Source organism: Triticum urartu, chromosome 3, assembly GCF_003073215.2.
Source record: "Triticum urartu cultivar G1812 chromosome 3, Tu2.1, whole genome shotgun sequence".
In the NCBI taxonomy this organism is placed as follows: Eukaryota; Viridiplantae; Streptophyta; class Magnoliopsida; order Poales; family Poaceae; genus Triticum; species Triticum urartu.
In genome coordinates this window covers 183,894,884-183,912,659 of record NC_053024.1, presented here as the reverse complement: position 1 = coordinate 183,912,659, position 17,776 = coordinate 183,894,884, and the positions used below count along the sequence as shown (strand labels likewise).

At 43.8% G+C, this 17,776-nt stretch overlaps 1 protein-coding gene across 1 annotated transcript; it reads right to left on the bottom strand.

Annotated features, from left to right (window-relative positions):
- Positions 1 to 7,366: 7,366 nt before the first annotated feature.
- Positions 7,367 to 14,341, bottom strand: LOC125543524. The gene is made up of 4 exons (XM_048706894.1): positions 13,623 to 14,341; positions 9,658 to 9,821; positions 7,909 to 9,488; positions 7,367 to 7,702 (listed from the first exon to the last, which is right to left on the bottom strand). Exons 1-3 carry the CDS (start codon positions 14,203 to 14,205, stop codon positions 8,418 to 8,420), a joined length of 1,818 nt encoding a protein of 605 aa, XP_048562851.1. The 5' UTR covers positions 14,206 to 14,341; the 3' UTR covers positions 7,367 to 7,702; positions 7,909 to 8,417.
- Between the last annotated feature and the right edge of the window lie 3,435 nt (positions 14,342 to 17,776).

The window sequence follows — 17,776 nt, the reverse complement described above, 5'->3', positions numbered from 1 at the left end:
GTGTGTGTGGCGAGGATGGGGGTGCAGCTTCTCGGGCGCACCATTAATATGGAGTAGTGGGAGAGAGGCGGGCGGCGGTCAAACCGCTGGCTTGCCTCCCGGTGAGCTTGCGCACCGGACTGCTGGCATGCCTACCATCGTTTCACACAGCTACTCACACGCCTCCTGATAACACCGCGCAGCGAGCACGCCTCCGTCAATTCACACACTTGCACGCATGCCTCCCGGTCTGCCTACGCGGCGGACTGCTTGCATGCGTCCCGTCAACTCACGCCTACTCGCACGGCACACGGGCCACATGGCGACACATATATTGTTTTTCTATTTGGATTATCAATGCTGTCGCTTTATTGCTTAACCGAAGCACGGCACGTATCCATTGTTGGTCTAACGCTCACGGTTTGAATAAAATAATCCTTTTGGGATATTGGTTCCCAATTATTAATAATCTCCCGTTTGTAAGAAGATAAAGATTACATCAAAACTGGTCTCAAATTTGACAAAAGAAGTACAATGCCACTTTGCATTGGTGTCTATATGACAACACGATAAGTTTCATGAATTTCAAATAAGTTTTGGATGTACTAGTATTTAAAAATCAAGATTCTCAATGTTTTCAAATTTCTTGCACGGCGAGTAAACATGCACCCAGTGAGACACATGTGTTTTTGCAATCCATTTAGGTGCACTATCACGTGTGCATGTAGCTCAAATTTGATTTTTGCACATTATACCCCTAGAAAATCAATCAATGTACTAAAACGTCTTAATGATCTCTGTTTTTCGAAATTAAAATGTCCCTCCTTTGGTAACATATGTTCACCGCAGGATAATTTAACATGCATCGTAGTTGCGGTGGATTCATGGTGTGTGTGGGGGGTGTCTGGGGATGGCAGGTGGCTCGCAGTACACTACGAGCTGTGAGCCACCGTGAGGGTTGGCCGTTTTGTTAGGAAGGTGCCACATCAGAGTCATGAATTCGTTATTTAAAACATTACACAACCCTTTCATACATACATGTTTTGACCACATGAAGTCGATGGTTGTCGTACATGACACTCGATACTCACGTGTGACGCTTTTTGTAGGCCCACGAGGTCGTCGTCCATCACTTTGACGAATAGCCAGCAGTGAGGTTAGTTTGAGCAGCAAGGTAGAATTTTTTGTTTGTGTTATGGTGGGAGTATATATATATATAGTACGCGTCGAAGAGGTGGGAGGGGACTAGCATATATACTATACGTACGTGTCCGTGAACAAGTACACATTACTCAGTGTCGGGACTTTCGGTTTACGAGGTACGTGCCACATCAAAGTTGTGAAATTGGCTAAACATCACACAACATCTCTTTGGACCACATGCATGTAGGCGGTGGTTATCCTAGCTAGGACACTCATGTGTGACGCTTCCATCTGTGGGCCCATGAGGCCATCGTCGATGCATGCATCACTTTGACCTACATCGGGAGAGGTTAATTAATTTCACCATCGAGGAGGATTATTTTTGGGTTGTATTACGGTAGGAGCATATAGTATACGCCAAAGAGGGGGAAGGGGCCATCATATGTAGTACGCTTCATGAATCTCACTCTGTGTGGGGACTTTACGGTTTTTGAGGCATGTGACACATCAAAGTTGTGCATTTTTGGTATTCAACATATGTTTGGCACACATGCAAAGTGATGGTGGTTGTCCTCTCGCACCCACTTAAGCGGTTATCAGTGATATCAATGCTTTCCATCTGTGGGCCTGCTTGGTCCGTCACTACTTTGTGCCTGACAACGAGAGAGGTTAATTTGACTTAGGAGGAGATTATTTTTTTGTTTGTAATACAGTATATATGGGAGCATCTCTCTAATGGTATGCTCTGGGATGACATGATACAATTCGAGCACACACACATGCATGTGTACGCATGAATCCCTCCCATCGAGTCGAAGTGGCTAGTACAATGACACGTTATGAACCGATATCGCTTTGTGTGGGGACTGTATGATTTTTGATGCATGCGCCACATCAATATTGTGAAATGGTATTCAAACATGCATGCACGCATCACCTACATACATATGCATGTAGTGGTTGTCTTCGAATGGTACACTCCCTCACGTGGTTATCGGCGACAAGCCTATATATGCGTGGGCCCGCGTGGACATCCATGATCACCTTGACCGACAACAAGATAGGTTACCATGGCGGATTCTTCCTTTGGTTCGTGTTATCGTAGTATAGGTCATGGTGAGATTCAAACCTAATTAAGTTTGAGCGCATACTATGCACGCATGCATGCACGAATCCTCGTCATCGGCTTGAAGTGTGGTGTGACATACATATGCATCGTCAACCTAACCCTCACTTAGTGTGGGGATTTCTGGTTGGAAAGCACGGTGCCATATCAAAGTTGTTCCATTGTGTATTCAAAACACACCTCTTCATACATATGTTTGGCCCGCACGCATGCAGTGGTTGTCTTCGGGGACTAGCTACTTGTGTGATTATTGGCGAGCTAGCCCATCTTCGGGGTCGCATGGACGACCATCACTTTGACCAACAACAAGAGAGAGGTTGTACGACCAAGGTGGATTATTCTTGGTCTGTTTTACGATCCATCTTGGTGAGATGCCTCTCTGGCCCGCCGACTGAAAGTGGGTGTGTGTGGGGGGCTGCTACTTCGCACTTTGCTAGGTGAACCTCGATTGGGGGGGCATGCATTCATAGCTTAGGATTTCCTTCGTGCCGACACGATGGGGGGCATGCATTCATAGCTTAGAATTCCCTTCGTGCTGACATGAGGGGGACAAGCAATACCGTGTGCTTTGCGAGATAGGTGCCACATCGAAGTTGCATTTGGTATTTGAACATCAAACCATCCTTTTCATACATAAATTTGGTCCGCATGCAAGTGTGTTCGCGTTCTGACCCTCTCCCGAGTCATTTTTCGCCAAATTTATGAACATTAGACAAGTCGGATGACGCAACAGACACGGTTCACTCACACTAACTGTGTGCCACGCCGGTGCCCCTGTCATGCACATCTGCACAGTACATTGGGCTTGACGAGGCTTCCCCTCTCAAAATATCTACCCACCTGCAGCTTTTTTCTGTTTGATAACACATGGTTATTATGTTTCGACCATGTGTGATGTTTCTTGTTCCCAATACCGCATGCATCCCTCGAAAATATCTGCCAGCCTCGAGAGTTTTTCTGTTTCATAACACACGGTTGTTATATCCGGACCGTCTGCGATGCACCATCATCCAAATTTTCAATAGCCCTGGCATTTCACTCCCGCGTTTGACTCCCGCGTAGTAAAATTTTCAGTAGCCGCGTCATTTCCTCAAACACACACCCCGCCGCCGCCCTCCACACACACACCAAAACCTCCTCGGGCACGCGCGTGCACACACACACACACACACACCCTCCCTCGCTCGAAACCCTAGCAAGGTCCCCGCCGCTGCAGCCACCGCAAGGCCTCCATTGTCAACATCTGCCGGTTTGCCCGTGTAGCTTACCCACCGATCTCCATACCCAGGCCGCCCTGAATTTCTTAGATGACGCCTGCCAAACGCCCACTTTTCCATAGATCCTCATCCCCATCCCCATCCCCCACTCCAGAGCATCGCAACCTAAGCCTGACTACGCTTCCCGTGGAGCTCGAGGAGCGACTGGCCCAAAAGAGGTGTATCGCAGTCTCTTCGCCCGACATCGCCGAGGAAGCTGACGACCATTACTGGTCGCAGGCACTCAATCAGCGGGCTAGAGTATGCGGGTATGTCACGGACGCCGGCTACGGCATCAAGGTCGTCGACAGCGACGACCTGAGGGGGACTATGTCACAGGTTAAGTGTCCCACCCCCAACCCCTAGGGTTCAACCACTGTCATTCTCATACGTGGCCCCATCACTGATTTCCTCTGGCTCGCTGTCAAGAATTTGCCATCCTACATCGCCATCGAGCCCCTTTTGTCATTTCTGAAGGACATGCTCTGCGACGCTGGCTTGGGATCCACAGATTCCAAGAAAGACCTCATCGACGGAGACCACGAGGTGGGAACCCTCTCCGGCTCTTCCAAGGGGAAAGAGGTCGTCTTCAACATCAGGGAGGGCACCCTACAGCCGTGCTCTTCCAAGGGGAAGGAGCCCATCTGCGACAACATGGAGCGGATCCAGGGTCTGTGCTCTTCCCATGGGGACGTGCCCATCTGTGACAAGTGAGGAAACCCATGATTTGTTTTGCGGCGCCTCTTCATAGGGGGAACCCATGATTTGTTTTGTCGAGTCCCTTTTGTAGTGTAGTGAGAATATGTCCAGTTTTAATTGCTATATTTGGTTGTTTGCAGTATGCCTTGTTTATTTCAGTTGTTCACAATGTGATGCTCTATATGTGCAATTATTTACTATGCAGTACATTTCATCAATCCAGTTTTAAACATACCTATAGGAATGCATATATTTGCTTGTTGTTAAGCCTGTTATAGCTAGCATATGCCTTTTTAAAAGTTTTTTGATTGTTTAGTTGTTTGTAGTTAGCATATGTCCAGTTTCAAATGCTATCTTTGGTTGTTCATAGTATTCCTTGTTTATTTCAGTTATTCACAACATGATGTTCTATATGTGCAAGTATGAAATGTGCAGTTCAATTTCATCAATACCAGTTTCAATAATACCACCATGAATGACTATATTTGGTTGCTACATCTTGTAGTTAACATGCCTTTCCATTTTTATTTAACATTAACCAGTGTACTTAGACCGGCACAATACCAGTTTGAATGACTATGTTTGCTTGTTGTTAAATGTTAGGCCTGTTGCAGTTAACCCACCTTTCCACTTATTTTGCTTTACTAGTGTGCTTAAACCTGCACACTGAAGCTATCTTTTGGAGATTATTTTGTCTGGCGTGGATAATTTTGGTTGATGTTTAGCCTGTTGTGCTTAACATGCCTCTCGATGTACCTACATAGGACAATTTTGGGAACGACTGATGTTTTCCATCGAGGTTAGTTTCATCCCATGGCTTATATATACTCAATGTTCAGGATGTCGGTAGCTGATACCATATAGGCCAGGGGCTGATAAGGGACTAATTGGTGAATTGGACTTTTAACTGAATATATCTATAACCCATTTATCGTTAAGTTAACTAGGGCCATATGTAATATATCTGAGGCTACACAGCAACATGCACTGTACTTAATGTCTAAATATGCAATCCTAGCCTACATAGCAACAAGGAAGAGTGTTATCTTAATGTTCTAATGATGTCTAGATATACGTAGAAGAGCAGCAGCAGCAGCAGCAGCAACAACAACAACAACACAGCCATGTTTGGATACTCAGCTTAGCTAGAGGTTAGAGCTAGTTTCTAGCTCATGACTAACCCTGAACTAACTCCATCCAAAGAGGTGCTTGGATGACAGGGTTAGATTGACAATAAATGCACTAGGAGAACTAGCTTCAATTGGCACCTCTTGGATTGGATAGTTTTTTTGGATGGGTTAGATGCAACTAGCTCAAAGTAGCCCTCATGTTTGAATATACTTTAGGACTATTTGAGCCCGAACTAGCTCAAACTAACTCTAACCCATAGATACAACAGCAGTTAATCAACCGATTATTTGTAAGAATGCAATAAACTCCTTTCGGCCCATAATATAAGATGTTAATTCATCTAATATGTGAGTATATTGTATGTTATAAGATATTATAAAAGAGTGTTGTACTACATCATTGTGCAATTGTTGTTTAGCTTCTAATATTAATTTGGTGCTTTTAGATACATATGTCATTGGTAAAGATCCGCGCTTCTACCCTTTCTGCGTATGGGGCAATGAGATATCGATGGACCAGCATCAAGTGAGGAAGCTAATAAAGATTGTTAGTAAAATGGGTCAAAAGATGGCAATTAAACTATTTGCTTACACTTTATCCAAGGCAACAGCGAACTACAGAATGGTAAGTAAGAACTCTGCAGCCTTTTTTTACTGTCCATAATGAGTTGTGTTAGATGACAATGTCTGAATCTTTTTCCTTTGCAGTGGTTCCCAAAGAAGTTTACTCAAGATTACTCTCAAATTACATGATTGGTGGGCAGGAAAAGGTTAAAGTATTTCTACCAGAACACGATGATTATCTAGATATTTTCATGAAGACCGTGAAGGATGGGCGGCCGGCCATCACAAGGGGTTGGACTAGAGTCGTGCGTGCCTTCTGCATGGAGGAGGGCACGGTATGGGCATTCCGCTTCACCTTGTTCAGCAACCGAAATGTATTTCGCCTCTTTCTTTACCGTCTTTAATAGTACAAGTATAGAACTGCGGTTTATCATTCTTTATTTGATTCTTATGTAATTCTTGAACATATGTACCTATGAATCGAATGATGCATTAGTTGTTTGAACCTGATGGATATGAATAAACTTATATCATACATTCAAATTCAAATTCAAATCTGGTACAATTTAAAATAGCAGCAATTAAATTACGGTGAAATTACGCTCTCCAGGTCGTTACGACACACACGGTTGGTAAAAACAAACGTTTGCGATATACACCATAATCCGACACGGTTCACAAAGAAGAAACGTGTGCAAGCATGCACACAGTTGCCGTTTGCAAAGCGTGTGCGATGTCAGACAATATTACAAACGGTGTGGGCAAACTAAATGTTTGTGATAGTTGCTTTATCGTACACGATTCGCAACCATGAACTGTTTCTGATGAAGTATGCATCGTAAACATTGTACCAAAGAATAGCGTGTGTGATAGTTGTCGTGTACGATAGTCCGACGTTTTATAATCCTATCCGACACTCGTGCGACGATTAGCTAATCTTCTTAATTAGTTATCGCATACGGTTTGGGAAAAGCGAATGTGTATGATTGCCTGCTTATCATACATGTTCTATAATAGTGAATCGTTTGTGATGGACCGCGCATCGTAAACGTAGCATCACAGAATACCGACTGCGATGGCAATGCGAGCACAAACGAGTAGTACTGTATATGCATCTTGGCTTTCTATCCCCGGCGGTTTTTGGGTCGTGTGAGAAAAACCCCCTATCGCTCACACTCACTTAACGACGGTTTGAAATGCCATCATGAAAAGGGTTAAAAACAGTTTGTATAGCACCTCGCTGTACCAATGAAGGTTGCCATCTGAGTGCGGTGTTGAGGTGTCCATCAACTAATGGTCTTCAATGTTTTCATATCCTCGAAAAACGCTTTAAAGGTCTTCGCCGGTTGTTTAAATGGTTTTGGAAAGTTCAGCGTAAGTAACCTTTTTTTTTCAGTTTTTCCCTAAAAAAATGGTCTACAGTTTGTGCTTATAGAGATCCAATGACAGGTAATCCTGCCTCATTCAAGTGGAAGAACATTAAACTACTAGGAATCTTCAACTGTGGTTGGAAATCTCTTCAGATCGACAATGCATGCTCAGCGTATCTCACAGTAAAATGTGTACTATGTTGATATTGCATCAATGCATCCGCACCACAAACAGCATCTACCAGTTTGTCTTCAGCTACTCTTTCTACATCTATCTATTCAAAGCATCCGCAGTGTTGTGATTTTCGGCTTCTAAGTCTGCCTCTAACATCTTTGAGGCTTTCTCCATACACACTGCGAGCGTAAGTTTCGCTGCCTCCAAGCTTGGCGTCGCCTCTAGCCTCAGTTGCAAGTGGTCAGAAACACCGGACATGTCTATAAAAACACAAGCAACAACCAATGCACCACAAGTTTGTAAGACTGAAGGAAAACTAATCATACTGAACAAACGATAAAACAAGCATAGGCAAATCTCTGATAGTATTTCTCATTGCAGCTGCCCACAACTAAATAACTTGCCATGCAGACAAGCATTGTTGCTACAGAATTGGAATAGAGAGTTTGATATAAGAGAATCATACCAAGTTCAGTCTCCAATGTCTGAGGCTGCGGGGAGACGCTGCTATTCACACCGAGCACACCAGGAAACGTTCATCTCAAAAACTGTACCAGTGAATGAGGACTGACATAGCTAACTGAATACTTCAACCTCACCAAACAATCAGAACAATCAACACCTTAAGAACCCAAGTACAGAATATTGGCTCCAAAGACCAGCAGTTATCAACATCAAATGTAATTGCAGACTTCTGGAAGATTCTCAAAAATTGTACCAGTGAATGGGGACTAGCATAGCTAACTGAATACTTCAACCTCACCAAACAATCAGAACGATCAACACCTCAAGACCCCATTAAATACAGAACATTGGCTCCAAAGACCAGCAGTTATCAACATCTAAAGTAATTGCAGGCTGCTAACATATTCTTGGGTAAGTGCCGGAGCAGGGCCAAGTTTCAAATACTCGATATTACCTTAGGATCCGTTAATGGAGATCAATGTAAAAAGAACATGCGTAAGATAACAGAGGCTACTTCTGCTTTTGGTTACAAACAACAGCACTACAAGATGAATCTGAGTCAATTAACCACAAATTCACATTTCCGAGTTGCCTTTGTACCGAATCTGAAGGCACACTGTCAGACCAGAAAAGCATTTTACTCTGACCCTCCGACAGTGATCTATTCGACATGTTAGGCCCTAATTCCATAGTCATTATCTCCTCATTCAGTTTCCCCAGCCTCACACCACCACCATTGTTTTCCAACACTCTGGTAAGTATATGAACAAAACTCACATGTTTCACAGAAGCAAATCCACCATCTGCTACTCTCGATATAATATGCTCATTCCATGTTTTTTTAGAGCCTTGTGAGCTTCTTATAAATATCAAATCCACAGGGTCTGCAGTAAAAATGTCAACTGATTGATTTGATGGCTCAACCAACTTACTGCCAAGTGAAATCATATTACCATTTAGTACCCATAGGTTGTAACCCAGGTTCAAGCAATGTTGTATCACGTAAGCTTTAGCTAGTATTTCCTTAACAAAACCATCAGAATTCATATAACCACTCATTTTGATCCCCTGCAGCAACTCAATAGCATCAATGACGGCATGTCCTCTATGAGCAAGGTCATCCAGAAACTCTGAATTGTCACCAAGGAAGATGTAATTTTCCATGCCCGTCTTCTCAAGATGGCAAATAAGGTTCCTCACAATCCTCTGTTCCACTGAATACAAACTTATGAGTACAGCATTGTTTCCTAATTGCACGGACTTGAGCACAGAACCAAGTTCACTAAATTTCCTAACAAACCTTCCTGGAAGAATTTCAGCAAAGCAGAAATCATACCATTTTAGCTTCTTTAGAGGCTGCAATTGCCATACGTTGAAATCGAGATTATTCCCATCTAACAATGTAGAATCTGGTCCAACACTTCTTCCATAGTTCACACCTGCATCCCTATGAGAGATGCTGAGGGCCCTTTCCTTCAAGAAGTTTGTGTAGATGTTGAAGTATCCACGTGAGTGGATAAATTTAATGAACCAAGGAGTCCATATTCTCTCGCCCATCTTTCTGTACCATCCTGTAGTTTTCTGCAGAGGATAAGAGTGGAACACCAGTTACTATAAAGCTAACTAAACCAACAGCACATAAGAGATAAAAATAATCTAAAGAAAATAATCTAGCATATATAATACACAAGGCTACATAACACATAAACTGAGGAAGCACACTGAAAAATTAATTAAGAAAAAGGTTTACCATGCCTTGAAGAATAGGTTTGATTCCTTTGGCTTTCTGTTCATCATACCATAATCGAAATTCTTTCCATGGTTTGGGAAAGAGAAGTTGGCCCCATGTACCAACCATCTGGTACAAGAATAGTCTAGTTTCACTGTCCAGCTGTATCTTGTTTCCATGTTTACCTATTTAATTCAAGGTCAACTAGTTAATAACAGAACCATTGCCAGCACTTTAGTGTAATAACAAGTTAACCAGTGTGTATGTTCTAAGTATGAGAGTAACATCTCTCCCTGTTTGTGCAAGGGGATTTGGGTTAGGCTTTGCTTTAAATCTCCCTTACTCTAAAATCAACTCATGATGCCTAATCCAAATTAAGCCATAACACCGTTTAAATATAGCCCTTAGATCAAACATATGGTTCGATTAGAAACCTTTTGGTTCAAAGGATGAAGGTTAATTTAATGAAAATGCATCTGCATGACACTACAGAATAGATAGTCTAATAACACATTTCTTAGTATTGTTAAAAGCAATCTTCTATATCTAAATAGCTAGCCCCCACTAGCCTATTTCTCTCAACATGCAAGTATGCCACCTCATCATTCAACATGTATGGAGAAAGGTCCACCACAACATGCAATCATGCATAATAAAAAGCCACCTCAACATGCAAACATGCATGAGAATTTACATTTTATTATGATATTTACATTATACAATAATCAAACACCACAAATCATATTTATTTTCAGCTTTAGTTCTCATATTATTACTCCAAATATTCATGTTCCATACAACCAATTCTAACTGAACATATTGCAAAACATTCTCGCAACAACGTGCGGGGTATCATCTAGTTATCATTAAAAAAACACGCCAAGAGTCATTAATAATACTAGTTTGAACTGAACATCAAACAAACCCTCCTCATCCAATAAAGCCAACTAGCTTCCATAAATTTCAGTTAGTGGCAGTTTCTTTCAGAGACATAGCAATTTGATTACAGAAGACATGAATGATAAAAAACACAGCAAATAATAACTACCGTAAGTTCACCTCAAAGTCTAAATACTTTCTATTTTACATAAAAAATATTATGCCCACATAACACAGCATTGCACTGTTATAGCACATATCGTCCAACTTCACTAATGGAGAGAGACCATGCAAACATTACTGATCAGAACTACTGGTGTAACCAATCGGAATACTCAACGGACTAAGTTAAATATGACACATTTCTACTCTATCTAAGAACAAGATCTTCAACTATATATTAGTCAACAACCTTCTCCAAACTACCATTTTCAATAGCGTTGATGCCCAATTCACAAAGTTGTATGTGAATGTATATATATTCTGGGCATTTTGTTTTGCTATTTAGTTTTACATTACACAAAGCAGTTTCGATACAGCCCTCGAAAAAACCAATCAACCCCTGCACTTCTGCAATAGCAACATTTACGTAACCCAATTTACTCTTCTTTAGTATTGCCTACCGAATGTTATTTCAACTAAGCAGCCACAATAGCCAAGTTTATTAACTTCAAACGAAATTAGAAACAATTCAGGGTAAGGATTTAAAGTTTATACATTAAACACTATCAGATGTGAGTTTGTTTCACATGAAAATAATAATTGTAGCAGTTACATGAGACATTATTTGATTGCTTGGGTATTGTTACCAAATGAAAAGCGATGGAAAATTCAAGTGAAGAAGTAATGGCTAGACAGGTTCGTTGTTGGGTACTAATATTACCTACACAACTATTACTATCATCACTAACTTCCTTGGGAGAATTACCAGTATTAACTAGTACTGGCACTTAGCACAAGTAATTGGCAGACCTAGTTATATTTGGGAGTCCTGGGCAGATGCACAGGTTGCACACCCTCTAATACAGATCTGTATTAGACCCAGCTATAGTCACCCAAAACAACTGAAATAACAACCCCAGAATAAGTTCAGCCTAGCATTTTCTTGCTGGGAAATTAAGAACCGAAAATGTCAACAGCAAGCAAGGTTGACAAGACCTGAAAAGAATGAAAACCATAGACATGGGGTTCAAGTAATCCCAAAAGCTCTTATACACTCCAGGCCAATTAGAAGGCATTTTATCTTTTAGCGGACAGATTAGAGTTTATTAGCTCAAACTCATCAAGATAAATCTGAATCCATGGCTGAAGGCAAGCTTGTGGAGTGATTAATAAAGAAACTGATAAGTTGCAAAGCACCAATTTTTCTAGCTAACACACTAGCTGACAGCAGAAGATACAGTTTACCCTATCTACATGAGTTGGTATTTAAACGAGTAAAGTCTGAAAAAAACCTTGAACTAATTGCTGAAATCCGCACCCTATACTTACCGATCCCGATCAATCCCGGCCTTGTAGTAGTTGAGTTTGCATTAGTTTGGTGCACCAGGGAAAAGACAACTCCCACTGAGATTACTCCCTCCCTCCCTCTCTAAATCGAACACAGAGTGCAATGAAAGGTCGCTGCTTCTTCAAGAACAGCTCTGCTCTCCTGGGGACGTTGATGTAAGTGCAGCTCTGGGAACGGTTATGGCCAGTGGCATGCGGCGCAGGCCGGCATAGCTCCCTGATGGAGCACGCAACAGTGCAATGGCAGGCAGAACACATCTTCATGATCCCTACCACATGAACCAGCCAACCAGGAGAGCACGTCGTTGTGTGTCGCGACCGTGTCGCACTCATACTTGCCATTGCCGGCCGTGAGCTGGAGCTTGCGCGTCTCGATGACAGTGGCATGGTACTGGTCGACATGTGCCATGCTTTGGGTCAGCGCGGTCTCCATGCCGAGGGCCAGCCACATGCACCACTACAGGCCCAGACATGTGCAGCATCAACCCCGCCCACTTCGGCAAGGAACGTGAAAAATGAACGAGCGATGCCACATTGACATCACAAAACTACATAAGAGATTGGTTTGATTCCAGCCACAAGTCCGTATAAAGAGAAAATTCGAACGTGAGGCAGCAAGCCTGCAACACGAGAATCGAACGGGAGATGTCCTCGCTGGGGTCGAGGCACTTGCCGCCGAAGCCGCAGGCCATCAGGACTCAGGAATGCCGCCGTCATCAACCCGGCGATGTTGCCTACGACCCTCCTCAGAGGTGTGGCGTCGTTTTCGCCACCTCCGGTGCCACACCGCGCCGGACACAAAGAACGGCTCTGTGTGTGCCTTCTCGTCATCGCTTCCCGGGCGCACCTTATTCGGAACCGAAGGCATCGACGGCAAGCAGGTCGTCCGGCGCATCAGAATGATCCTCTGCCTCTTCCAGAGCATCACGCCAGATCGGATTCACTCCAACCTTGCTCGTCCACTCTGCCTCGGGCTGTCAATCCTATCAATCTCTGATTTGGTATGGGCTACAGCCGATGTTGCTCGATCTCAAGCACAAAATAGGGATGTGCGCCGTGGTCGGGCTGCTCGGTGTGCCAAAATATTTAGGGTGAGGATTGAATTAGGATATGTAATTATAGGGTGCCCATTTCAGGGATTAGAAGGTCAGGGTTCGATTCCGACGAGCAGTATGAGTTTAAGTTTTTTTTCAGACTTTATTATTCTATTTATAAACTCTACAAAGCAATAACCAGTTTAGTTTCACAAATTTAGCATCACACAATCCAAAATGGTAATTAACTTCAGAATACCCTGAACCCAATTTGATCTCAGGGGCTCCAGATCGCCATGTATGATGATAACACATCCACACACCAAAAAATATCATGACAATGCAAAATATTTCCAATCTCCCAACAAGCAGTCTTCTAATCTAACCAATCCTAAGGTCCTAACTATGGAGCAAAGATCAAAGGAAGAGTGGTACACATACGCACAAGGTCACAACATGGTCTATGCATACACATTCGCGCAACACAACATGCATTCAAAGATTTATGGTTCCTAACTAAGCCAGAAAATCAGCAAGCGTTCACATTGCTTACTAAGCTCTCACCTGCGACAAACCGGGGGCGCTGCAGTGACGCGCCGAAGACGTAGGGACTGTAGTTCTCCCTGTCGTAGTAGTACCTCATGACCACCCGCTTTAGGAACCTGTAGTAGAGCGGTGAGACCTCGAGGTCGTCCTCAACGACGAAGGCAAACTCGTCGTCCGAGCCAGGCCACCACGCCTCGATCCACTGCGCCTGGAGCCCCACATTAGCCGCTCGGTAGTGGATGCGCTTCTCCCCGTGCGGCCAGGGGAAGGCGTCGACGGCGGTGAGGATCTCGTGGGACGCTGCAAGGAGTGGGGCGGACGAGTTGGGCGGGAGGTGGTCGAGGAGGACGTGCAGTGCGACGCGGTCGCCATCGTAGTCGGCAGCCGCGAGGGAACGGAGGCAGCGGAGCAGAGGGGCGGGGCGATCGTAGGCCAGGAGTTTGATGAGGAGGGAGAACCGGTGAGGATCCGGAGCCGGGCGCGCGGGTATGAGCGGAGGTGCGGCGTAGGAGGAGCGGCGGAGGAGGAGGAGGATACATAGTGAGACGGGGAAGAGGATGAGGAGGCGGAGCGGGAAGGAGCGGTGGCGAGGCGACGCCATTGGTCTGGTGGCGGCGGCGGCGGCGGCGGCGGCGGTTGTGGACTGAGGAGCACCGGAGATCGACGGAGTCTTCCTCTCTCTTTTTTTTATTCTCGGTAATAGTATTATCCGGCGAATGTCAGCTGGGAGGAGGATGGCAAGCGAACGCTCTCTCGGTTTTTTTTTTGAGGCAAGCAAGCGAACGCTCTTTACTTACAGTTTTTAGAAGAAGAAAAATGCTCTTTTCTCGACGATGGCATTTTTCTAGAAGAAAAATATACTCTGAAGAAATTGTCATGGGCTTTTCAAAAAACTGCCATGCGTTTATGAGAAAGCTGCCAACCCATACAAAACTTGCCATCTAAAGCGTTCATAAATGCCATCACTCTTAGTGAACGTTCGCCGGCTAAGAAGGTCTTTATTTTCTATTACTATTTGCACCTGTCTTTTTTCCCTTTTACTAGGTAATATAATAGTTGCCCTGTGTTGTAATGCGGGCATAAAAAATTATAGGGCAATGACTGATTCACGATGAAGTAAAAAAATTAAGTTCATATTATTACAAAAGACTAGAAATTACAATGCATAATCATCGTCCGGATGGTTCAAAGACATAGCACAAATTTTCACCCAAAAATAGACATTGTACAAAGAGAAATGTTTGTAGTCAGCCGACTGATCTTTCTGGGCACGTCCACCGTCTTCATAGTCGCCGGATCTCGTCTAATCAGTTGCCTCAGAAACAACAACTAACCCATATTTCAGGTTTGCAACTTGGCTCCGGTTGCAATTCCTTTGATCGCAACAAGGAGATTGTTGCAGACTAGACACAAGGTCGCCCGCCCCAGACTTGTTACTGGACTGGCGGCGACGCCCCGCTACTGGATTGGCGCGTCTGCACTCCTCGTCGCCGGATGCGACCGATGGCTGCCACACTATTGCCGGATCTGGCCAAGCACAACCACCCGGGAACACTCCGTCGCCGAATTTGGCTAGGTACTACCACCGATGAGATGCCATCGCTGGATCGGCTCACCCAGGGGCGCCCCTGCTACCATGCAGCCTCCACGGTCGACTCCGGTCGCCATTGCCCTGCACCCCTGTTGCAAAAAAAAATTGCAACAAGACTCATGTTGGAAAAAAAAATTGTAACAAGACCTATGTTGCAAAAATAAAATCTGCAACTTGACCTATGTTGTAAAATTTTCTACAACATGACACTTGTTGTAGAAATTTCCTGCAACACAACATGTGTTGCAACTATAGAAGATAGCACCCGGCCGCTTATCTGCTAGATCCGATGGCTCGCGAGGTAGCAGCGTCCTTATACAAATTAGAATAAAACAAAAAATGGTGCATGCAAAAAGACTGAATAATTGACCCTACAAATAGTGAAGCCCTAAACTCTGCCAACACACCTAACATATCCCTCTCAATTTCTCCTTCATGAATATTTTTTGTGTGATTCTCTCAAAATAAGAGGTAGCTTTATGCATGAATAATTTGCATGCAATGTGATATCCATCGGGTTCCAAGATGTCCCATAAATATGTCACTTTTGTAGATATTATCCCCTTGGTAATAAAAGGCAACGCTTCTATCGATTGCTGGAAAAAAGCACCAACAACAGCATATAAAGAAGTATGCATTGCTCTCGCCGAGTCTGTTCTTCTCCACTAATATTCTTCTCCCCTCCTATAGAATTAGCACACATGTAGATGCACACACTACAAAGCAACAACAATCTCAATCTCACTAATATTTTTCTCCTCTCCTATAGAATTAGCTCACATGCAGATGCACACACCATAAGCAGCAACAATCTCAATCTCAGCATAGACACGCCACAGTTAGCAACAAAACATATCTTCTTGTGATTCTCTCTTAATCCCGCGCACGCACATGTCAAGATCACTATCCAACCAAGATCACTATCCAGATGCAGGTAACACGATCATACTCTCGATGATCCGTTAGTGTGGCAGAGATGTTGACAATGTCAATATAGTCCTACTCCTACAGCTATGTTATACCTCCTAGTCGCGAGAGTTTTCTCCTTGCAATCCACGATGAGGCCCTAGACGGCTGACATAGGCACATGTCGTCTAGCGGCGATTCCTTGGACTAATCTTGCTTAGAAAATTCATTGTGATAAAAAACAGGGAGGAAGATAGCATTAGAAAAGTTGTGCATGTAGTATGTATCTATGTGAGTAGACACAGAACCAAAACATCTACATACATGTGAAGGATTTAGAGCATTCATCCTGGCATTCACCTCATGGGTAGTGTCATAAGGGCAACTCCAACGCGGACCCTCAAAACCTCCGCAAGCATCTGGTTCAGCTGTCCAGATGCTGCAGACCATCCAACAAGGGCATGTACTTGTGCATGGACAAGTCCACATGTTTGTTTTCCCGCCAACTAAAAGAAAACCAGAGGGACATTGCGGGAGTCCGGGCATCCACCACATAGGACTCTAACACCCCCGACACACCCAAAACCGAGGCGGAGCCCGCACATTTGGAGCGGTCCGCAATGTTTCCACGCCACCCCCTTTCTCCACCCTCTCCGCTCCGATCACACTGCCATCCCCCAAATTCCCGCTCTTTTCTCTTCCGTCATCGCATGGATCTGTACGAAAAGCTCCCAGAGATGGCGGAGGTGGAGGATCCTATGAAGGTGGTGAAGGAAATATGCCCTAGAGGCAATAATAAAGTTGTTATTTATATTTCCTTATATCATGATAGATGTTTATTATTCATGCTAGAATTGTATTAACCGAAAACTTAATACACGTGTGAATACATAGACAAACAGATTGTCACTAGTATGCCTCTACTTGACTAGCTTGTTGAATCAATGATGGTTATGTTTCCTAACCATAGACATGAGTTGTCATTTGATTAACGGGATCACATCATTAGAGAATGATGTGATTGACTCGACCCATCCGTTAGCTTAGCACGATGATCGTTTAGTTTGTTTCTATTGCTTCCTTCATGACTTATACATGTTCCTATGACTATGAGATTATGCAACTCCCGAATACCGGAGGAACACTTTGTGTGTTACCAAACGTCACAATGTAACTGGGTGATTATAAATGTGCTCTACAGGTGTCTCCGATGGTACTTGTTGAGTTGGCATAGATCAAGATTAGGATTTGTCACTCCGATTATCGGAGAGGTATCGGTGGGCCCTCTCGGTAATGCACATCACTTTAAGCCTTGCAAGCAATGCAACTAATGAGTTAGTTGCGGGATGATGTATTACGGAACGAGTAGACTTGCCGGTAACGAGATTGAACTAGGTATTGAGATACCAACGATCGAATCTCGGGAAAGTAACATACCGATGACAAAGGGAACGACGTATGTTGTTATGCGGTTTGACCGATAAAGATCTTCGTAGAATATGTAGGAGCCAATATGAGCATCTAGGTTCCGCTATTGATTATTGATCGGAGATGAGTCTCGGTCATGTCTACATAGTTCTCGAACCCGTAGGGTCCGCACGCTTAACGTTCGGTGACGATCGGTAATATGAGTTTATGTGTTTTGATGTACCGAAGGTAGTTCGGAGTCCCGGAT

Bases quoted from the DNA above. Each gene is read 5' to 3' on its own strand.
- LOC125543524 (XM_048706894.1), bottom strand. From the start codon at position 14,205: ATGGCGTCGCCTCGCCACCGCTCCTTCCCGCTCCGCCTCCTCATCCTC. The intron at 9,822-13,622 runs GTGAGAGCTTAG...TGAATTAAATAG, and splicing joins GCGCCCCCGGTTTGTCGCAG to GTAAACATGGAAACAAGATA. The intron at 9,489-9,657 runs GTAAACCTTTTT...TATCCTCTGCAG, and splicing joins AACCTATTCTTCAAGGCATG to AAAACTACAGGATGGTACAG.